Source organism: Rhinopithecus roxellana, chromosome 18, assembly GCF_007565055.1.
Source record: "Rhinopithecus roxellana isolate Shanxi Qingling chromosome 18, ASM756505v1, whole genome shotgun sequence".
Classification (NCBI taxonomy): domain Eukaryota; kingdom Metazoa; phylum Chordata; class Mammalia; order Primates; family Cercopithecidae; genus Rhinopithecus; species Rhinopithecus roxellana.
Genome location: NC_044566.1, coordinates 65,064,372 through 65,088,784, shown reverse-complemented (window position 1 = coordinate 65,088,784; position 24,413 = coordinate 65,064,372). Strand labels below are relative to the sequence as shown.

Here is a 24,413-nt window from a genome sequence, read left to right as displayed (position 1 = left end):
AAGGCCCTCAATAAAACATAACATACTCGGTCAGTCAGGGCAAGATGGCCAAATAGGAACAGCTCCAGTCTGCAGCTCCCAGTGAGACCAACGCAGAAGGCAGGTGATTTCTGCATTTCCAACTGAGGTACCTGGTTCATCTCATTGGGACTGGTTAGACAGTGGGTGAAGCCCACAGAGGGCGAGCAGAAGCAGGGTGGGGCGTTGCCTTACCCAGGAAGCACAAGGGGTCAGGGAACTCCCTCCCCTAGCTGAGGGAAGCCATGAGGGACTGTGCTGTGAGGGACGGTGCTATTCTGCCCAGATGCTATGCTTTTCCCACGGTCTTCGCAACCCACAGACCAGGAGATTCCCTCGGGTGCCTCCACCACCAGGGCCCTGGGTTTCAAGCACAAAACTGGGTGGCCATTTGGGCAGACACTGAGCTAGCTACAGGAGTTTTTTTCATACCCCTGTGGCACTTGGCATGGAGCAAGACAGAGCCGTTCATTCTCCTGGAAAGGGGGCTGAAGCCAGGGAGCTGAGTGGTCTTGCTCAGCAGATGCCACCTCCACAGACCCCAGCAAGCTAAGATCCACTGGCTTGAAACTATCGCTGCCAGCACAGCAGTCTGAAGTTGACCTGGGACGCTGGAGCTTGGTGGGGGGAGGGGCTTCTGCCATGACTGAGGCTTGCCTAGGCGGATTTTCCCCTCACAGTGTAAACAAAGCTGCCAGAAGTTCCAGCTGGGCGGAGCCCACCCCAGCAGCTCGGCAAAGGCACTGTAGCCAGACTGCCTCTCTGGATGCCTCCTCGCTGGGCAGGGCATCTCCGAAAGAAAGGCAGCAGCCCCACTCAGGGGCTTATAGATAAAACTCCCGTCTCCCTGGAACAAAGCGGCAAAGGCACTGTAGCCAGACTGCCTCTCTGGATGCCTCCTCTCTGGGCAGGGCATCTCCGAAAGAAAGGCAGCAGCCCCACTCAGGGGCTTATAGATAAAACTCCCGTCTCCCTGGGACAGAGCACCTGGGAGAAGAGGCAGCTGTGGGCACAGCTTCAGCAGACTTAAACCTTCCTGTCTGCTGGCTCTGAAGAGAGCAGCGGATCTCCCAGCACAGCACTCGAGCTCTGCTAAGGGACAGACTGCCTCAAGTGGGTCGCTGACCCCCATGCCTCCTGACTGGGAGACACCTCATACAGGAGAGCTGCAGCTGACATCTGGCAGATGCCTCTCTGGAGGAAGCTTCCAGAGGAAGGAGCAGGCAGCAGTCTTTGCTGCTCTGCAGCCTCCACTGGTAATACCCAGGCAAACAGAGTCTGGAGTAGACTTCCAGCAAACTTCAGAAGACCTACAGAAGAGGGGCCTGACTGTTAGAAGGAAAACTAACAAACAGAAAGCAGTAGCATCAACATCAACAAAAAGGATGACCACAAAAAAACCCCGTCCAAAAGTCACCAACATGAAAGACCAAAGGTAGATAAATCCACGAAGATGAGGAAAAACCAGCGCAAAAAGGCTGAAAATTCGAAAACCAGAATGCCTCTCCTCCTCTAAAGGGTCAAAACTCCTCTCCAGAAAGGGAACAAAACTGGACCGAGAATGAGTTTGACAAATTGACAGTAGTAGGCTTCAGAAGGTGGATAATAAATTCCGCTGAGCTGAAGGAGCATGTTCTAACCAAATGCAAGAAGCTAAGAACCTTGATATAAGCATACAGGAACTGCTAACTAGAATAACCAGTTTAGAGAAGAACATTTGACCTGATGGAGCTGAAAAACACAGCATGAGAACTTTGTGAAGCATACACAAGTATCAATAGCTGGATCGATCAAGCAGAAGAAAGGATATCAGTGATTGAAGATCAACTTAATGAAATAAAGCATGAAGACGAGATTAGAGAAAAAAGAATGAAAAGGAATGAACAAAACCTCCAAGAAATATAGGACTATGTGAAAAGTCCAAACCTATGTTTGATTGGTGTACCTCAAAGTGACAGGGAGAATGGAACTAAGTTGGAAAACACACTTCAGGATATTATCCAGGACAACTTCCCCAACCTAGCAAAACAGGCCAACATTCAAATTCAGGAAATAAAGAGAATACCGCAAAGATACTCCTCAAGAAGAGCAATTCCAAGATACATAATCATCAGATTCCCCAAGGTTGAAATGAAGGAAAAAATGGTAAGGGCGGCCAGAGAGAAAGGTCGGGTTACCCACAAAGGGAAGCCCATCACACTAACACCAGATCTCTCTGCAGAAATCCTGCCAGCCAGAAGAGAGTGGGGGCCAATATTCAACATTCTTAAAGCAAAGAATTTTCAACCCAGAATTTCATATCCAGCCAAACTAAGCTTCATAAGTGAAGGAGAAATAAAACCCTTTACAGACAAGCAAATGCTGAGGGATTTTGTCACCACCAGGCCTGCCTTACAAGAGCTCCTGAAGGAAGCACTATATATGGAAAGGAAAATCTGGTACCTGCCACTGCAAAAATGTACCAAAATGTAAAGACCATCGATACTACAAAGAATCTGCAACAGCTAATGGGCAAAATAACCAGCTAGCATTATAATGACAGGATCAGATTCACACATAACAATATTAACCTTAAATGTAAATGGCTAAATGCCTCAATTAAAAGACACAGACTGGCAATTTGGACAAAGAGTCAAAACCCATCAGTGTGCTGTATTCAGGAGACCCATCTCATGTGCAAAGACACAGGCTCAAAATAAAGGGATGAAGGAAGATGTACCAAGCAAATGGAAACTAAAAAAGCATGAGTTGCAATCCTAGTCTCTGATAAAACACTTTAAACCAGCAAAGATCAAAAAAGACAAAGAATGGCATTACATAACGGTAAAGCGATCAATGCAACAAGAAGAGATAACTATCTTAACTGTATATGCACCTGGTATTCATAAAGCAAGTTCTTAGAGACGTACAAAGAGACTTAGACTCCCGCACAATAATAATGGGAGACTTTAACACCCCACTGTCAATATTAGATCAATGAGACAGAAAAATAACAAGGATGTTCAGGACTTGAACACAGCTCTGGACCAAGGGGACCTAATAGACATCTACAGAACTCTCCACCCCCAATCAACAGAATCTACATTCCTTTCAGCACCACATAGCACTTATTCTAAAATTGACCACATAATTGGAAGTAAAACACTCCTCAGCAAATGCAAAAGAACATAAATCGTAACAGTCTCTCAGACCACAGTGCAATCAAATTAGAACTCGGGATTAAGAAACTCACTCAAAACCACACTACTGCATGGAACTGAACAACCTGCTCCTGACTGACTACTGGGTAAATAACAAAAGGCATAAATAAGTTCTTTGAAACCAATGAGAACGAAGACACAATGTACCAGAATCTCTGGGACACAGCCCAAGCAGTGTTTAGAGGGAAATTTATATTACTAAATGCCCACAGGAGAAAGTGGAAAAGATCTAAAATTGACACCCTAACACCACATTTAAAAGAACTAGAGAAGGAAGAGCAAACAAATTCAAAAACCAGCAGAAGACAAGAAATAACTAAGAGCAGAACTGAAGGAGATAGAGAAACAAAAAACCCTTCAAAATATCTGTGAATCCAGGAGCTGTTTTTTTTTTTTTTAAGATTAACAAAATAGACCACTAGCCAGACTAATAAAGAATAAAAAAGAAGAATCAAATAGACACAATAAAAAAATGATAAAGGGGATTCACCACTGATCCCGCAGAAATACAAACTACCATCAGAGAATACCATTAGATCAATGAGGTCAATAAACACCTCTACACAGATAAACTAGAAAATCTAGAAGAAATGGATAAATTCCTGGACACATACACCCTCCTAAAACTAAACCAGGAAGAAGTCGAATCCCTGAATTGACCAATAACAATTTCTGAACTTGAGGCAGTAATTAATAGCCTACCAACCAAAAAAAGCCCAGGACCAGATGGATTCACAGCCAAATTCTACCAGAGGTACAAAGAGGAGCTGGTACTGTTCCTTCTGAAACTATTCCAAACAATAGAAAAAGGGGGACTCTTCCCTAACTCATTTTATGAGGCCAACATCATCATGATACCAAAACCTGGCAGAGACATGGCAAAAAAAGAAAATTTCAGGCCAGTATCCCTGATGAACATCAATGTGAAAATCCTCAATAAAATACTGGTAAACTGAATCCAGCAGCACATTAAAAAGCGTATCCACTGTGATCAAGTGGGCTTCATCCCTGGGATGCAAGGCTGGTTCAACATACACAAATCAATAAATGTAATCCATCACATAGAACCGATGACAAAAACCACATAATTATCTCAATAGATGTAGAAAAGGCCTTCAATAAAATTCAACACCCCTTCATGCTAGAAACACTCAATAAACTAGGTATTGATGGAACGCATCTCAAAATAATAAGAGCTATTTATGACAAACCCACAGCCAGTATCATACTGAATGGGCAGAAGCTGGAAGCATTCCCTTTGAAAACTGGCACAAAACAAGGATGCTCTCTCTCACCACTCCTATTCAACATAGTATTGGAAGTTCTGGCCAGGGCAGTAAGGCAAGAGAAAGAAATAAAGGGTATTCAAATAGGAAGAGAGGAAGTCAAATTATCTGTGCAGATGACATGATTGTATATTTAGAAAACCCCATCATCCCAGCCCCAAAACTCCTTAAGCTGATAAGCAACTTCAGCAAAGTCTCAGGATACAAAACCAATGTGCAAAAATCACAAGCATTCCTGTACAGCAATAATAGACAAACAGAGAGCCAAATCATGAGTGAACTCCCAGTCACAATTGCTACAAAGATAATAAAATACCTAGGAATACAGCTTACAAAGGATGTGAAGGAGCTCTTCAAGGAGAACTACAAACCACTGCTCAAGGAAATAAAAGAGGACACAAACAAATGGAGGAACGTTCCATGCTCATGGTTAGGAAGAATCAATATCGTGAAAATGGCCATACTGCCCAAAGTAACATATAGATTCAGTGCTGTTCCCATCAAGCTACCATTGACTTTCTTCACAGAATTAGAAAAAACTACTTTAAATTTCATATGGAACCAAAAAAAGAGCCTGTATAGCCAAGACAGTCCTAAGCAAAAAGAACAAAGATGGAAGCATCACATTACCTGACTTCAAACTATACTACAAGGCTACAGTAAAGAAAACAGCATGGTACTTGGGCCAAAACAGATATATAGACCAATGGAACAGAACAGAGGCCTCAGAAATAACACCACACATCTACAACCATCTGGTCTTTGACAAACCTGACAAAAACAATGGGGGAAACGATTCCCTATTTAATAAATTGTGTTGGGAAAACTGACTAGCCACATGCAGAAAACTGAAACTGGATCCATTCCTTACACCTTATACAAAAATTAACTCAAGTTGGATTAAAGATTTAAATGTAAGACCTAAAACCGTAAAAACCCTAGAAGAAAATCTAGGTAACACTATGCAGGATACATGCATGGGCAAAGACTTAATGACTAAAACACCAAAAGCACTTGCAACAAAAGCCAAAATTGACAATTGGCATCTAAACTAAGGAGCTTCTGCACAGCAAAAGAAGCTATCGTCATTAGAGTGAACAGGCAACCTACAGAATGGGAGTAAATTTTTGCAATCTATCCCTCTGACAAAGGGCTACTCTCCATAATCTACAAGGAACTTACATTTCCAAGAAAAAAACGTCATCAAAATGTGGGCGAAGGATATGAACAGACACTTTTCAAAAGAAGACGTTTATGCGACCAACAAACATATTTTAAAAAGCTCATCATCACTGGTCATTAGAGAAATGCAAATCAAAACCACAATGAGATACCATCTCATGCCAGTTAGAATGGTGATTATTAAAAAGTCAGGAAACAAACCAGGTGTGGTGGCTCACACCTATAATCCCAGCACTTTGGGAAGCCGAGGCAGGTGGATCACGAGGTCAGGAGTTTGAGAACAGCCTGACCAGCATGGTGAAACCCTGTATCTACTTAAAAAAAAAGAAAAAGAAAAAATTAGCTGGACCTGGTGGTGGGCGCCTGTAATCCCAGCTACTCAAGAGGCTGAGGCAGGAGAATTGCTTGAACCCAGGAGACGGAGGTTGCAGTGAGCCAAGATCACCCACTGCACTCCAGCCTGGGCGACAGAGAAATAGGAACACTTTTACACTGTTGGTGGGAGTGTAAATTAGCTCAACAATTGTGGAAGACAGTGCAGCAATTCCTCAGGGATCTAGAACCAGAAATACCGTTTGACCCAGCAATCCCATTACTGGGTATATACCCAAAGGATTATAAATCATTCTATAAAGACACATGCACATGTATGTTTATTGCAGCTCTGTTCACAATAGCAAAGACTTGGAACCAACCCAAATGCCCATCAATGATAGGCTGGGTAAAGAAAATGTGGCACATATACACCATGGAATACTATGCAGCCATAAAAAAGGATGAGTTCATGTCCTTTGCAGGGATGTGGATGAAGCTGGAACCCATCATTTTCGGCAAACTAACACAGGAGCAGAAAACCAAACACCACATGTTCTCATTTATAAGTGGGAGTTGAATAATGAGATCATGTGGGCACAGGGAAGGGAACATCACACAGTGGGGTCTGTCGCGGCGTGGAGGGGAAGAGGAGGGAGAGCACTGGGAGAAATACCTAATGTAGATGACGGGTTGATAGGTGCAGCAGACCCCCATGGCACATGTATACCTGTGTAACCTGGATGTTCTACACATCTATTTCAGAACATAAAGTATGATAATAATTAAAAAACAATAAAAAAGCACAAATAACAGAAACCCAGTTAAAATACTTAACTAGAGTCAATTAGATGTGCAGGAGTAGTATAAGAAGAATCAAGTCCGGGAGTGATTGGGAAATGAGTCTTAAACAGTGTTTGAAAAAGAGAACATGTCCCAGGGCCCAAAAGTCAGAAGGGCCCCACCAGCCAGGCACGTTGCTTAGATGCTGTAAGTAGGTGTAGCCAAGGGCAGCCAGGAGTATTTGATATATGGCAGCAGGGATTTATAGCTGCCAGGGGGAGATGACTGGTCAAGTGTTGGGCTTTCAGTTAAGATCTAATTTAATTTCCTTTCCCTCATTCTGCCGTCATCAGAATGCACAGCCTTAACCGCTTGGTCCTTAGTGGTGTTCCATTTTAGATCGGATGTTTTCACTGCCTCATAGAGTCCATTTCCAATGTTTTGGCTGAAAGAGCTTTGTGCATTTGCATGCTCTGAGTTCATATCCTGCTGGTGTACCCAAGCATTATGGAAACAGGAACTTAACTTAGCTCTTCCGATAGAGTGATGAGGGATTCAGCTTTTAAAATTTGTAGCATTTATCTTTTTATACAAGGTTTTCATTTACAGTTGAATAGGTCTTCATGTTTTTCCATCATTAGACAAATACTAAAATGGACTAAATAATTTTAAGCGATAGTGGAGGAGAGAGGGTACAGATTTCCTTCTTAGAGAATGTCAAAGAATATGCTCCCAGTAGTGGAAAAGGAAGATTCTCAGTCTAGTGGCTAAGCACCTCCTACACATTTCTCATCAATCAGAAAACAGGTGCACTAAAGGCACCCTGAGAACTCATATTGTAATTTCAACACATCCAAAATCAAGGGCCCAGATGCCAGCAGCAGCAGCAAACAGGTTTCTCCTCCCTGTTGGTCCAGACAGGTGAGTGAGACAGAACTTGGCTTTTTCTTATGTGATGCGGTGTCTTGTGACTTGTGTGTTTTTCCCTAACGTGCTAGAGGGGAAAAAAATAGCTAAGCTTTCTAAAACGGTAGCTCTCTATTTTTAAATGAATTTGAAAAGTTGATTAAATTATGTATTTTATTGCCTCTGTATCATATTAAATGAATATTTTAAAGGCTTAAATAAATGAAAATTATTTTTGTTAAAAAACATTTAAGAAGTAGATATTTGTGTAAATTCCCTTTGTTCTAAGGAAATTCTTATTTACATTATACAAGTAATACATGCCTATTATTTAAAAAAAATAATTTTAGGGGCACCAAAAAAAAAAGACTGAGTCTACACACCTCATCCGTGACACCACTCATCAGATGCTATCACCTTTTCTTGTGTATCCTAGCAGAAATGTTTTATATATAACAGAGTATTGTAGAACTATATACAGTTGACAATCAAATAGCTAAATATTAACTAATACAAATTTGGTTACCTGGATACAACTTTCTATGAGCTATAGCTTCTAACATTGCTTCAAAATATACTCTGTCTCCCTGTTATATGTATTAATTGACATCTGAAAATGGATGCATTTTATTGGGATAGGGTATATAGTTATAACATGAAAATATATATTCTTTTCCCTTTGGAGATGGGAACTCTTTGTATCTACTAACTATTGTATGAATTGCTTTTTTTTTTCTGAGATGGAGTCTTACTGTGTTGCCCAGGCTGGAGTGCCCTGGCACGATCTCAGCTCACTGCAAGCTCCGCCTCCCGGGTTCACGCCATTCTCCTGCCTCAGCCTCCCTAGGTAGCTGGGACTACAGGTGCCCGCCACCACGCCTGGCTAATTTTTTGTATTTTTTTAGTAGAGATGGGGTTTCACTGTGTTAGCCAGGATGGTCTCAATCTCCTGACCTCCTGATCCACCCGCCTCAGCCTCCCAGAGTGCTCAGATTATAGGCGTGAGCCACCGCACCCAGCCCTGAATTGCTTTTTTCCATGTAACGTCCTTGTATTTTTCCATATTAGGGCTGTCAAAAAACAAAATTTCAATAAATTGAGTTTGAAAGATCTAATTGCCTTTTATTAATGATTTATGAACTAGGCCTCATGCAGTCTACAAAATAGAAAAGAGCTCCAATGAGCTGGACAGGGGATGTCGGCTTTAGAAAAAGGCTGAAGAAAGTGGAAACAAAGAACAGAAAGCAGATTGGTTATTTCCAACTTGCTCTCCTCGTAGGGGCATAAGCAAAATTTTGTTTTAATGGGATTTGACTGTCATCTCTCTCCAGATTTCTCAGAAGCTCAGCTCTTACAAGTAAACAACTTAGGTTTCAGGTTGTGAAGTGGAGCCTTAGCGTGAATGATTCCATTTTGGGCCTGCTGTCTTGTCTCGTCTCCTCTCCCCCCCCCCCGTTCCCCCCCATTTTCTTTTCTTCTTTTCTTTTCTTTTTTTCATTTATTTAGAGGCAGGGTCTCACTGTTGCCCAGGCTGTAGTGCAGTGGCGCCATCTTGGCTCATTGCAGCCTCCGCCTCCTGGGTTCAAGTTATTCTCCTGCCTCCGCCAGCTGAGTAGCTGAGATTACAGGCATGCACCACCATGCCTGGCTAATTTTTGTATTTTTGGTAGAGACAGGGTTTCACCATGTTGGCCAGGCTGGTCTCAAACTTCTAAGCTCAAGTGATCTGCCTGCCTCAGCCTCCCAAAGTGCTGGGATTACAGACATGAGCCACTATCACTATGCTTGGCCTGCTGTCTTTTCTTTAACAAGATATAAATGTTTTGTTTTGTTTTGTTTTGTTTGAGATGGAGTCTCGCTCTGTCACCCAGGCTGGAGTGCAGTAGCACGATCTTGGCTCACTGCAACCGCTGCCTCCTAGGTTCAAGTGATTCTTCTGCCTCAGCCTCCGGAGTAGCTGGGACTAAAGGCATGTGCCACCACACCTGGCTAATTTTTGTATTTTTAGTAGAGATGGGCTTTCACCATACTGGCCAGGCTCGTCTTGATCTCCTGATCTCGTGATCCACCCTCCTTGGCCCCGCAAAGTGCTGGGATTACAGGTGTTAGCCACCGCACCTAGTCATAAATGTATTTTGTATGGAAAATTTTTGTTAAAGTCTGCATAGTGTTTCACTGGATATACCATAAGATGGCTAACTATTTTTATAATTCAAATTATTCCTAGTGTTTTAGTAAAAACAATGCTGTAATGAACATCACTCTTCACTCATCCTTGAACAAGCCAAGCATACTCACACCTCATGGGCCATTCTCTGATTAGAATCCTCATTCTCCCACCAGGCACAGTGGCTCAAGCCTGTAATCCCAGCACTTTGGGAGGCCGAGGTGGGTGAATCACCTGAGGTCAGGAGTTCGAGACCAGCCTGACCAATATGGTGAAACCCCGTCTGTATTAAAAATATAAAAATTACGTGGGCATGGTGGTGCACACCTGTTGTCCCAGCTACTCGGGAGGCTGAGGCAGGAGAATTGCTTGAACCCAGGATGCGATGTTGCGGTGAGCCGAGATTGTGCAACTGCACTCCAGCCTGGGTGGCGGAGCAACACTCCATCCGCTCCCACCCCCGCCCCCGCCCCCCCAAAAAAAAGGCAACCTCCTTCTCCCTGATAGACTTGTCTCACTAACTTGCTGCTTTCAATTTCATTTTTCTCATATCTTTCTAAAATTATAATTCCCCAATGTTTCTTTCCTTGCTATCTATGCTATCACTGTCTAATACATTGTTTATTTTGTTAACTTGTTTGTTATTACTCCCCATTGCTTCCTGTACAATGAAAGGTCCATGAAGGCATGAACAATATCTGGCATCTAGCAGGTGTTCCATACGTTTTAAATGAACATGTGTATTGGGCAACAATAGTATATAATAGGATCCAGTGGAAAACATTTCAGAATTTTTATTCAAAAATGCATTCCCAATTTTATTGTTTATCTAGGGTATGGATGGCAGATAAAAGGTGTTTTGTTTTTTTTTTTCTTAATAAAGCTATTTCAAAATTTCAAAAACAATCCCACAGGATGCCTTAAAAGTCTAAATTTTGATATTGCTATAGGCGTTGTGGTATAATGGGAAGAAACACTAGACTTGGGACTTACTAAGTCTTGAGTTCTGGTCTAGTTCTGCTGCTCACCCTGTTGTTTGACCTTGTATGAGTCATTTATTTGCTTTGTATCTACTTTTCATCTAAAAATTGCTGAGCAAACTACATTCTGATGTTCTCTTTTATCTCTTTACATTTTGATTTGAGAAGCTCTCTAGTATAATACATTTTGGTATTGTTTTAAAATTATTAGTTATCAATTACCCAGAGTTGTTTATTTTTTTAAAAAAGCAAGTTTTAATGTCAAATTAGTTAAGTTTGTACATCCTTCGACATCTTCCTTTTACTTCTTTCATGTAGCGATCAGATATTGTGAAAAATGTCAGCTGATTAAACCTGATCGGGCACATCACTGCTCAGCATGTGACTCGTAAGTGTTACCCACACATATGCTTACTATCTAGCACTGGAAATGAGTGATGGGAGAGTGCAAGGGGAAGGAACATTTTATATGCTTTACACTGGACAAGAACACTTCATCCTCTCCCATTATTTGCTGTGCATACAGGGCAGACAAAAAATTGCTAAAAGCTGGAATATACTCACAAGTTATCTTTGATAACAGTTCCTATACCAGTGAATAGAATTTTCTCGAACTTTATGCTGTCTGTGCTTGTGCTTAATACAAGTCTTTGTGCACATGCAAGGGGATAATATGTTGAGGGAAAGATCACTAGTTTGGAATCTCACTAATCCGTGACTGTTAGTAACACAGTTACTTAACTTTCTAACTATTAGATTACTCATTTTGTTATATTATTTAAGATGATCTGCGGTCTAACTTCATATAAATATAGAACACATATTCTAGTAGGGAGGCAAATGTGGGGTTTGGTTTTTTTTTTTTTCCTTATTACAAAAAAAAGTAGTGCTTATGCATGGGGTAAAATTTTATAGAACATGTGGAAAAATAACCATCTCCAAGCCCATCAGTGTTAATATTTTGGCTTATTTCCTTCTAAACTTTTCTTTTTATGACCTGCATATGTTTAAAATAACATATGGGCCATCTGTATTGCATTTTATCTCCTTCAGCTAATTTGTTAGCTGGATCTATCTTACTTACCAAGTACTGTGCACAAGATCTGAATTTTGTTTTTTTCAGAACAGGGTCTCACTATGTCAGCCAGGCTGGTCTTAAACTCCTGACCTCAAATGATCCTACCGCCTCCACTTTCCAAAGTGCTGGAATTAATTACACACATGAGCCACCGTGCCCAGCCCAGATCTAAGTATTACAGTATCATTTGATGTGGTCTAAGGCAGCTGAATATGTTCAGCTGAATTCCCAGTATAAAAACCGTGACTTTTTACCTATGAACATTTTTGTGGAAGCATCAGAAATTATCTCTAACCTAGTTTCTGGGTTGATTCTCTTAAGATGTAGTTGTAAAGAGAAAATTTTAAGTCAAGTAAAAGAAAGTTATGAGAAGTTAGAATTAGAAGAATTTTTCTGCATGGATTTTCTTACGCTTGTTTGTTTCCTAGATGTATTCTTAAGATGGATCATCACTGTCCTTGGTATGTATAAAAACGCAGAAGAAATTGCATTGGTGGTGGGAAAGAGAGAATTTAGAGTAACTTCAGTGTTCCTAAATTTTGAAGGCCAGCTTACTCATAGATGTTAACATTGATCTCTTTACATATATGCATATATTTGTATGTACACAATTATATTAAATGGTTTCTATTAAAAATATCTGCTGACATTAACACAAATAACAGTGTGTTAAGAATTAACATTAAAATTCCACATTCTTATAGAATTTATTAAATACATACCTTCACAATTAAGACACCACTCTCAACTTCCCAGATGACCCATTTCTAGGTAATAATGATTAAGTTTTCTGATTTGTCTTTGTTTGTGTTTCTTTGTTGTATTTTATTTTATTTTTGAAACAGGGTCTCTGGTTGCCCAGGCGGGAGTACAGTGGCATGATCTTAGCTCACTGCAGCCTCGACCTTCTGGGCTCAGGTGATTCTTCCACCTCAGTCTCTCAAGCAGCTGGGACTGCAAGCATGCACCACCACGCCTGGCTAATTTTTTATATTTTTAATAGAGATGGGGTTTCGCCATGTTGCCCAGGCTGGTCTTACACTCTTGGACTCAAGTAATCCACCCGCCTTGGCCTCCCAGAGTGCTAGGATTACAGGCATGAGCCACTGCACTCGGCCCAATTTATTTTTTTAAAATTATTACGTTTTAATTGTTTTAAAAAACATCTGAGAGGTCAGGAGTTCAAGACCAGTCTGGGCAACATGGTGAAACCCCATCTCTATTAAAAATACAAAAATTAGCTGGGTGTTGTGGTGGGCACCTGTAGTGCCAGCTACTTGGGAGGCTGAGGCAGGAGAATCGCTTGAACTTGGGAGGCAGAGGTTGCAGTGAGCCGAGATCACGCCACTGCACTCCAACCTGGGCAACAGAGCGAGACTCCCATAAGGTGTACCATCTTCACCATTTCTTAGGGTACAGTTCAGTAGTGTTAAGTATGTTTAAATTATTGTGCAATTAATCTCCAGAACTTTTTCATCCTGCAAAACTGAAATTTTTTTCTCATTAAAGAGCTCCCCTTCCCCACAGCACACCAGCCCCTGGCAACCTCCACCCTACTTTCTATTTCTGTGAATTTGATCTGTCTTGCTTTTATAATGTGCCTTTTCTTTATTTTTCCAGGGTGAATAACTGTGTGGGATTTTCTAATTACAAATTCTTCCTGCTGTTTTTATTGTATTCCCTATTATATTGCCTTTTCGTGGCTGCAACAGTTTTAGAGTACTTCATAAAATTTTGGACGGTAAGTCTTTTTTTCTATCTTGAAACATGTATTTAAGACTTTAAGATACTATCTTTCTAATAAATTACTTCATTTTTTGTGACAAGTAGATATATTTTAATTTTACAAGTTAGAGTTTTATAAATGACTCAGAGGACAGATAGGGCTACAATTTACTTTCATATACACACATGTTTATTTGTAAATAAATGTATATTAAGCAGGATATAGTGAGCCTCTTTTAGTGATCCAAATTATTTTCACCCACATTCTAACAAAAACATATTCATTTTAGGGAGGTAAATCGCTTTTCTTTGAGTCGGTGAGACTTACTGCAATTTTTATAGTAATAAAATCTATAAAGACAGGAAGCAGTTTAGTGATTGCCTCAGCCCCAGGCAGCCACTAAACTGCTTCCTGTCTTTACAGATTTTACAGCATTTCTTAAAATGGCAAATGAATGAAAACAATTAAATGTCTTTTCAGCTGAGGTCTCCTTAAACTATGATACATCTATACAAAGGAATGCAGTGCAGCTTAAGAAAGAATAAGGAAGCTCTTTATAACAAATGATGTGAAGTGATCTTTGAGATCTATTATTAACGTGAAAAAAACAAGGCATGGAAGAATGCATATACTATGCTGCCATTTCTACAGCAAAATAACATGTCTATATTTATATATGTCTTATCTGGAAGAATGCGGTAAAAATTTCTTAACAGTGGTTGCCTCTGGGGAGGGCACTTAGAAGGGAGACTTGCTTTTTACAGTTATCCTTTGGATTTTGTGTAACATGGACAAATAGTAATGTATTCAAAACAGATAAATATAGCTTTAAAATTTTTTTAGTATGGAAGTATATCTTTTTTGGGGAAAAACTACCAAAAACATTGAAAGTAACTGCCTCTTGGAAGTGGGAGAACTGCTGTTTTTCATTAATAGTTTTTTAGCATTATTTTAATTTTCTCTGTGCATGTACCATTTTTTTTAAATTTAGAAATTATTTTATTGTCTCATTTTTTTATTTTATTTTATTTTATTTTATTTTTATTTGAGATGGAGTCTTGCTCGGTCACCCAGGCTGGAGTGCAGTGGCGGGATCTCATCTCACTATAACCTTTGCCTTCCGGGTTCCAGCAATTCTCCTGCCTCAGCCTCCCCAGTAGCTGGGATTACAGGTGCCCCGCCACAATGCCCGGCTGATTTTTGTATTTTAAGTAGAGACAGGATTTCACCATTTCGGCCAGGCTGGTCTCGAGCTCCTGACTTCAAGTGATTTGCCTGCCTCAGCCACCCAAAGTGCTGGGATTTCAAGTGTGAGCCACTGTGCCTGGCCGAAATAATTTCAAAATAAATGAAAATTTTCTCCTTCATTTGAACTCTTTAAGTTTCAAGATAATATTCATTCCTTTTTCTTGCCCCTTTCAGCCCTTTAAATATAGGTTCAGTCCTGGGCTGTCTCACTCTTGGTTCTTTCTACTCTTTTTCTGGGCATATATCCGTGGCATTCACAGTTGCTGTTCCTAGCCCTAGCGCTCACATGGGCCGAGCCCAATCCCCTGTTCCCAGTTGCTATTTATTGACCCAGCAGACATGAGGAAGACACCATAAAAATCAGCACTTCTCAAACCAATCTCATTTTCTTTTCACTGTTCTTTGTATGTTTATCTGATTGGGAACAAAATCTTTACAAATCTATCAGTTTCCAAGCTAGAAAAATTAATAGCATCTTGGAATTATTGTTATTCCCTTATGAAACTGAGGTATAGAATCAGGGTGGTATAGGGAAGAAAAATGAGCGTTCTTTACATGTAAATGCCATGTATGCCTTTATTTGCCAGAATCTAAGCTCCATGAGAGCACAGATATTTCTTTCGTTTGTTTGTTTGTGTTTCTTCATCGCCCAGTAGTTGTTCAGTGAATATTTGCTGAGTGAATAGCCAGAATCAAGACACTTCAACTTTAGACTCTTTGTTCTTTCATTTTTAAAATGGAGCTAGTAACTTACAGGATTTATATAAAGATTTAAATAAATAGTGTCAATACATGGAAAGCAGTCAGTAGATGTTTGTTTTGTTTTTTCCAACTCTGTGCCTCAATTGTTCCTATTCCTAATATCACAGGCATAGTTTAGACCCTCCATCTCCTAGTTTCCTGTCTGTATTCTCTCCTTTCTTAAGTACAATCCCTGCCAATTTATGAGCAGAGGAAATTTTTTTTTTTTTTTGCATATTCTGAAGAGGATACGCTTGCTAGCCACTGACATGTCTTTTGTGAAATTTCTATTGTGTTCTCTGCCCATTTCTAGTAGGTTTTTATATTTACACATGAAGGAGTTTGTCTTATGTTAAAGATACTCATCTTTTTTGTTGTTGTTTTGTTTTTTGAGATAGGGTCCCACTGTGTCTCCCAGGCTGGAGTGCAGTGGTACGATCACGGCTAATTGCAGGTTCAATCTCCCAGGCTCAAGCAATCCTCCTGCCTCAAGCCCCCGAGTAGCTGGGACCGTGGGCAGGCACCACCATGCCTGGCTAATTTTTGTATATTTTGTAGAGACGTAGTTTCACCATGTGGCCCAGGCTGGTCTATAAGTCCTGATCTCAAACAGTCCTCCCACTTCAACCTCCCAAAGTATTGGGATTACAGGTGTGACCCACTGAGCCCAGCCACTAATCTTTATTCTTGACCTTGAGTTAGATGAGGATTTCTTTTTTTTTTTTTTTTTGAGATGGAGTTTTGCTCTTGTCACCCAGGCTAGAGTGTGATGGCACAATCTCGGCTCACTGCAACCTCTGCTTCCTGGGTTCAAGTGATTCTCTAGCAGAGACAGGGTTTTACCATGTTGGCCAGGCTAATCTTGAACTCCTGACCTCAGGTGATCTGTCTGCCTCAGTCTCCCAAAATGCTGGGATTACAGGCACGCCACCACACCCAGCCCAAATGAGGATATCTTACATTGAACATAGAAATCACCATAAAAGAAAAGATTATAAATTGGGCTTCATTAAAATAAAGAACTTTTTATAAAAAGGTGACTTTTGGAGTGAAAAAGCAAGCTACTGACTGGGAGAAGATATTTACAGTGCATGTAATCTCACAAAGGGCTCCTATCCAGAATATGTGAGACACTGCTAAAAGATAATCCTTTTTCTGTCATGGGTTGCAAATGCTTTTTTCACGTTTTCTGGGGTTTTTTTTTTGTGTTTTTTTCCAGACAGAGTCTCACTCTGTCACCCAGGCTGGAGTTCAGTGGCACAATCTCAGCTCACTGCAACCTTCACCTCCCTGATTCAAGCGATTTTCCTGCCTTTACGTCCTGAGTAGCCGGGACTACAGGCATGCACCACCACGCCTGGCTAATTTTTGTATTTTTAGTAGAGACAGGGTTTCGCCATGTTGACCAGGTTGGTCTTGAACTCCTGACCTCAGGTGATCCACCCACCTTGGCCTCCTAAGGTACTGGGATAATAGGTGTGAGCCACCACGCCTGGCCCACGTTTTCTGTTTATGTCTTATATTCCTGCTTTCTTTTGTTTTGTCACATCAAAGTTTTACATTTTTAAAGCAGTTCTTTTTATATATGATACCTGTCTGTTGTCTATTCCATATACATTTATACAGATACTGTCCTATTTTTTCCTCTGGCACTTTTGTTTTTACCTTTAAATCTCTGATTTTGGAGGAGGGATTATTGTGGTTAGAAAGTACTTTTACATCTACTCTTTCTAAAAAGCTTATGAAGGTGTTTTAGAATGTAGGTTTTGTTATTATTTAGGTATGGTGAGGCCAATAGATCAGGAGGCAATTGCCACTGAAAAGATAGTTTGTTGCAGTGCCAAGAGAAAGGGGCCCCAGGATAGGAAGCACCACGTGGGATCCAGAGCCTTTATTGTGGTTCCTGTGGGGAAGGCAGGGTAAGCAGATGTTGGATTGGCTGGCTCCAGGAATTGCAGAGGACTTAGGTGTCTGGGCTATCTCTAGTTGTCTTATACCTGGTCCTGGGACGATGAAGGCAGAGGACTGCTGCCTTCTGGAATGTAAATGGCAGAGGAGGTGGTTCTCAGTGGGATCTGGATTGTTGAGTTTGTGTGTGAAAGATGTGCTCCTGCGTGAGTGGTTTGCTGTCTCTTAAGAACTGGCTAGCCCGGGGAGGGGCAGTTTCTCCCCCGTTAGTGAGGCCCCAGATGCCAGAGCATCAGGAATATAGAAAATAAGAAAATAGGGTTGGGTGTGGTGGCTTATGCCTGTAATTCCAGCACTTTGGGAGGCCAAAGTGGGCGGATCTCGAGGTCAGGAGATTGAGACCATCCCGGCCAACAATGGTGAAACCCCATCTCTACTAAAAATATGAAATGAGCCAGGCGTGGTGGCACGCACCTGTAGTCCCAGCTACTCAGGAGGCTGAGGCAGGAGAATTGCTTGAACCAGGGAGGTGGAGGTTGCAGTGAGCCAAGATCACAGATCACGCCACTGCGCTCCAGCCTGGCAACAGAGGAAGACTCTGTCTCAAAATAAAAGAAAAGAAGAAAATATGGTTGATATAGAAGGGTGCCATTATTATTTCAGTTTTCAGAGTTGGAAACAAATTCGAGAAATTATACAACTACCTAAGGTCACATACTTAACATAGGAAGAATTTAGGCCGGGCGCGGTGGCTCAAGCCTGTAATCCCAGCACTTTGGGAGGCCGAGGCCGGCGGATCATGAGGTCAGGAGATCGAGACCATCCTGGCTAACACGGTGAAACCCCAGTCGCTACTAAAAAATACAAAAACTAGCCGGGCGTGGTGGTGGGCGCCTGTAGTCCCAGCTACTCGGGAGGCTGAGGCAGGAGAATGGCGGGAACCCGGGAGGCGGAGCTTGCAGTGAGCCGAGATTGCGCCACCGCACTCCAGCCTGGGCGACAGAGCGAGACTTGGTCTCAAAAGAACAAAAAAAAAGGAGGAAGAATTTAAACTAAAATCTGGCTGTTCCGGCATCCAGCTACCACTATAACTTGCTACTCATAGTTGGGAAGAATATAATTAAAGCCCTGAGTCATCAAGCACAATTCTATTTCTAGGAGATACCTACTACGTTTTAGAAGGATTTAAACATCATTAGATGTTTAAAGTTTGGGTACTTAAAACCAGGGGATGCTGGCACTTACAATGCCTTTGCACGTATTAGAAGAGAACGCCCCTGACTGTATAGTGTCAGCCTCATGAATTTTGGCTTTTGATTTCCCCCTCAGCTGGTCACCTTTGTTCAGTTCACAACATACTAACCATACCCCTTATTTAAACAGATTCAGTGCCAGATAGATGAAATCTAAATTACTTAATTTCACATTTCTCCATCAGAAAATTCAGCAGTGTTTGTATGCAATGATTTATTAAAGAATGAATAACTTTTTTAGATTCTGAGTAATAAAAGACTAGTAAACATAAATCTACCTTTTTCTTCATTCAGGAAATATATATTTAGTACCTACTGTATGGCAGGTAGTACTCTAGAGACTTGTAGTATATCTCTGAAAAAATGGGCAGAGTTCTGTCCTTGCAGAGCTTGCTTTTGAGAAGGAGGGGGACAAGTAATAAATAATGAGCAGGGTGAAAGATTTAAGTATTGGGCGGTGGCGTGGTAGGGCAGATGGCAGTATTGAATAGCGCAGTCGGGGAGACCTCATGTAGAAGGGAATTGATGGATATCTGAGATAAGAGCATTCAGGCCCAGAGAACATGGTACGTGTCCCTGCCATGTTTCAGTAACACAAGAAGGCTACCGTGGCTGGGGTAGAATGAGCGGAAAGGAGACTGAAAGGAATGGACCAAGAGGGGGCCAAAATGTCAGAGGGCCTTGGAGAGTGTTGAAATGACTGTGGCTTTTACTAGCAGCCCAGTGGGGACATGATCTGACTTGTGCAAGGCTCACTCTGATTGCTGAGCTGAGAATAGATGGGAGAGGGCAAGTGCCAATACGCAGGCTCACATGGTAGAGGCTGTTGTAGCATCCCGGCCGGAATAAGGTAGAAGCAGTGAAGGTGGTATGAAGTCATCAGATCTAGTTTTTGGAAACTACTAGTCAGAAGTTAGTTTGTTTTCAATATTGGCTAAAGACATTTTATTTTATTCTTCCCCAGACACAAATCTTTGTTTTAAAACCTCACTGGAAAAGTGTGTATTTAAAGGATACTTGAAACGTGTCTGCAGGCGCAGCACAGGTGACTCACACTTGTAGTCCAGTACTTTGGGAGGCCAAGGCGGGAGGATCACTTAAGTCCAGGAGTTCAAGACTAGCCCTAGCTCTGGTGCCTTAGTGAGACTTTGTATCTTTTTTTTTCTGTGACTCCTGTATCACCCAGGCTGGAGTGCAGCAGTGGGATCTCAGCTCACTGCAACCTCCACCTCCAGGGTTAAGTGATTCTCCTGCCTCAGCCTCCCAAGTAGCTGGGATTACAGGCGTGCACCACCATGCCCGGCTAATTTTTGCATTTTTAGTGGAGACGGGGTTTCACTATGTTGGCCAGGCTCTTGACCTCAGGTGGTCTGCCCACCTCGGCCTCCCAAAGTACTGGGATTACAGTTGTGAACCTCTGCGCCCAGCCAAGACCTTGTATCTTTTTTTTTTTTTTTAAAAAGAAAATGTGCTCGAAGAGCTACATGTTCTTGTCTATTTTCTCTTTTGTGTTTCTTGAGAAAATGTTGTAGATGGCCATTAGAAAGCAACATCTTAGTGTTCCTTCAACAGGATTTATAAAACTAGTGTTTAGGATAATTTTGCATAAAAGTTGGTTTCTTAATGTATTGTCTCGATTTGCACAAGCTTTGCCGCAGGAAATCTATAGAGAGTTGTCCAAAGGTAAAATACATCATTACCATGACATTCTCATGATATCTTTTGTGACATTTATAGTGAATATGTTTAACAAAAATTCACTTCACAAGATGGTCAGATGGAAGACTCACTTGATATGCTTGAAACGTTTGAAACATATGTTGGTTACTCTGGAAGAAAAGAGAAAAAGATCAATGTCAAAATAACCTAATGCTAACAGCCTTCTTTTAGTCTGTAATACTTTTTAAATCAAGCAGAGCAGAACAGCCTCGTGTTCTGGTGGAGTAGGTGCTTTGCCTATATGGTTTATTTTAAGAGCTAACATTTAAAGGCCTCCTCCTCCTATTAAAGATATGAATTTCTTCTAGGCTCTAGTTTGCATCTGTTAAAATGTATATAGCCATAAGAAGGGATACCAGAGAAGCTGTTTTCATTCATTAATACCTTGTGGTAAATTTACTTATCAAAATTGCTAACTATGCACAAAGGCTCTATAGACATACAGATGAAAAAAGTAGGAATTGAAGCAGCTGAAGGCATGGGCACCTTTCAGTGGTGGTCCGAAAATAGAGATTAGAGAAGTTCAAAAATATTTCACAATTAGTTTTTAGTTAGCAGCAAATCTAAATAAAATAGTCAAATATTTTAGTATAGATACGGGGAGCTTATATATGTTGGATGTTGGAGAAAGCTTGAATATATACATAAAGTACAAAAGAAAACGTGTTGGGTAGAAGAGTTGATCTTTGCACTTTATTACTGAAAGTATTGCTTTTTTTTGTTTGTTTTTAAATGAGACAGGGTCTCACTGTGTTGCCCAGGATGGCCTAGAACTCCTAGGCTCAGGTGACCCTCCTGTCTCAGTCTCCCCAATAGCTGGGATTACAGGTATGTACCACCATGCCAAGCTAAAATTAAAAAAAATTTAAGAGCAGTATTTTAAATAACTCTTCCTGAACTCCTAGGTAAGCAAGTTGCTTTTTGATAATACCAATTCTTGCTTTTGCAGTTGTTGCATTGGGATATATTAAGTAATTTATTATTTTTCAAATATGGCAAGTATTTTGATATATTCAACGATCTTTAGGCAGAACTAACTTATAAGTTATATTTTAGAGGTTGACTGTCCTCAAAATTAACTTCTTTTTTTCCTCCTCAGAATGAACTGACAGATACACGTGCAAAATTCCACGTACTTTTTCTTTTCTTTGTGTCTGCAATGTTCTTCATCAGCGTCCTCTCACTTTTCAGCTACCACTGCTGGCTAGTTGGAAAAAATAGGACAACAATAGGTAAGTAGGTTAAAATAAATTATAATTGCTTAGGACAATGACCATAAATAAATATGAAATCTAGAGAAGGACAGGGTCAGATGATAGAGAAGTATAAGACAATTCTGAATCTGGAATTGGTGGCATGTGCCTACTAATCCCAGCTACTCAGGAGACAGAGGCGGGAGAAGCCCTGGAGTCCTGGAGGACAGCCTAGACAACATAGGGAGACCCAGTCTCTAAAAAATAAAAATAATAAAATAATTCTGTAGTAAAATTAATTTTGACTGGATGGGAGCAATGGTTTTATAATAAAGTTCATTATTTTGGAGAAGGTTGAGGAAATGAGATTGGCTTTTTAACATATTTTCAGTAACGTGTTATATATAAAAGTAGAGAACTATTTTATAAATTTTAATAAATAAAAACTTTCCTGCATTTATACAGTGTCATTTCAAAAATTAATCTGTGAGAGGTCGGGCACAGTGGCTCATACCTGTAATCCCAGCACTTTGGGAGGCCAAGGTGGGTGGATTGCTTGAGTCCAGGAGTTCGAGATCAGCCTGGGTGACATGGAGAAACCCTGTCTCTGCTAATAATACAAAAAAAAAAAACTAGCAGCAGTCAGGCAAAATTGCACCATTGCACTCCAGCCTGGGCAATGAGAGTAAGACCCTGTCTCAAAAAAAATTAATCTATGAGAGATACACAGTAGATTTACATGCTTTAAGGAAGTTTGTTCTCAAACAAGAAAACCCTTACATCCTCAATTACAGCTTATCTTTTAGCTAAAACATAACAATGTATGTCATGTATATTCTTTTTTTTTTTTTCTTTTTTTTTGAGACAGAGTCTCACTCTGTTGCCCTGGCTAGAGTGCAGTCGTGCCATCACAGCTCACTGCACCCTTGACCTCCTGGACTTAAGCAGTGTTCCCACCTCAGCCTCCCAAGTAGCTGGGTCTACAGGTGTGTGCTGCCACACCCGGCTAATTTATTTATTTATTTCTATGGAGATGGGGTCTTGCTCTGTTGCCCAGGTTGGTCTCAAACTCCTGGGCTCGAGTGGTCCTCCCACTTAAGCCTCCCAGAATGCTAGGATTACAGATGCAAGTCACCCTGCCCAGCCCATATATATTCTTTACTTTTTCCCCACAGTTAAACACATTTAACTGGCATATGTTCCATGACTGAAGCCAAGGAGTAGTGCTTTTGATATGCCTCATTATTTCCATCTTTGTGTCAGTTGTCAGTGAGACTTATGTATTGTATCACGAGTATTAGCATTTATTTCTCTTTTTGTTTGATCATTTTAAAAAATGAACATGTAGGGGGAAAAGTAAGGTATTCAAGTAATTGGACAAACATTCCCCAAACAACAGTGGTGGCATTGCTCACTGAACTGTTGACATGTAAGAAGCCCTGCTGTGCTGTGATTGAAATACTCATGTATCTGCTAACATACCAAGACACAGAATAAGGATTTTTATGGTAATGTTTTGTAAAAAGTTAAAATCTACCTGCAATCTAGAGCCATATATCTGCCAGATAAGTTGGAGGGAAACAGTTTTTAATTATAGAAAGAATAAAGGATTTGGGGTGAGACATGTAGATGCTTTAGTATTGGATCATTTTAATGTTGTGTTATTGAGCTGTGTTGTAAGTTATGGTGGGCTTCCAGTGTGAGGATTTGTTCCTTCTCTTCCAATTCCGTCATGCCTTCATCCCTTTTCCATGTAAACAAAATTTCTTATCCCTATTAACTACTCTTTTTTTGGTCATCTTTATAGAATATTCTGCCATCTCTCTACCTTTAATTGAAAATGACAGAAAGGCAGCCTACAGGCAAAGTCCAGCCCTTAAGTTCTCCCCAACCAATAAGATCTGTGTGAGCGATTTCACAAAGAAGACCAGATTTCTTCTGTTCAAAACTGATGAATCTAGTGGTAGTAGGCCTGTTTTCCCACTCGGCATCAGTGAAATGGAGCTAAGCAGGGGTGGACTGCCCAAGATAGGGCATGGATTTAGATAGGGTGTGGACACTGTCATTTGCCGCAGGTCTTGCCAGTCGTGCCTTTTCTGTTTCCTGCCCAGTCCCCGCAGGTATGTGAGAGACTGGCATTTCTAGGGAACCTGCTGTTGTCTTGAACAATCTTTTTCAAACTTTTTTTTTGCCAGTGGCCGCAGTAAGAAATGTAGCATTTCGTATCGTGACTTAGAACTTGCACAAATATTTATAAAATTATATAAATAAAATAAGCAAAATTTCACAAAACCTCTTTAATCTCTACTATATGCAGTGTATTCTGATATTTTCTTCTCTAGTTTCTTAAAAGGAAATGTGGGTTGCAAGTCACTCAGTTGATATTGTGGTCTATTAAGGTGTTTTAACCCACACTTTGAAAAAACATTGCTTAGCACACCACTTTTTTTTTTTTTTTTTTTTTTTGAGACGGAGTCTCGCTCTGTCGCCAGGGCTGGAGTGCAGTGGCCGGATCTCAGCTCACTGCAAGCTCCGCCTACCGGGTTTACGCCATTCTCCTGCCTCAGCCTCCCGAGTAGCTGGGACTGCAGGCGCCTGCCACCTCGCCCAGTTAGTTTTTTTTTGTATTTTTTAGTAGAGATGGGGTTTCACCATGTTAGCCAGGATGGTCTCGATCTCCTGACCTCGTGATCCGCCCGTCTCGGCCTCCCAA

At 40.9% G+C, this 24,413-nt stretch overlaps 1 protein-coding gene across 6 annotated transcripts in view; it reads left to right on the top strand.

The window, feature by feature from the left end:
- Positions 1-24,413, top strand: part of ZDHHC20 (zinc finger DHHC-type containing 20) — an 89,999-nt gene that overhangs the window by 49,162 nt on the left and 16,424 nt on the right. For all 6 annotated transcript variants that reach the window (XR_004054665.1, XM_030922085.1, XM_030922084.1 and 3 more), the window contains exons 5-8: positions 11,153-11,222; positions 12,341-12,373; positions 13,533-13,653; positions 21,607-21,739. Coding sequence is in view for 5 of the 6 variants with exons in the window: in XM_030922085.1 (XP_030777945.1) it covers positions 11,153-11,222; positions 12,341-12,373; positions 13,533-13,653; positions 21,607-21,739 (357 nt within the window). In the remaining variant the exon portion in view is untranslated. The remainder of the gene's footprint in view (positions 1-11,152; positions 11,223-12,340; positions 12,374-13,532; positions 13,654-21,606; positions 21,740-24,413) is intronic.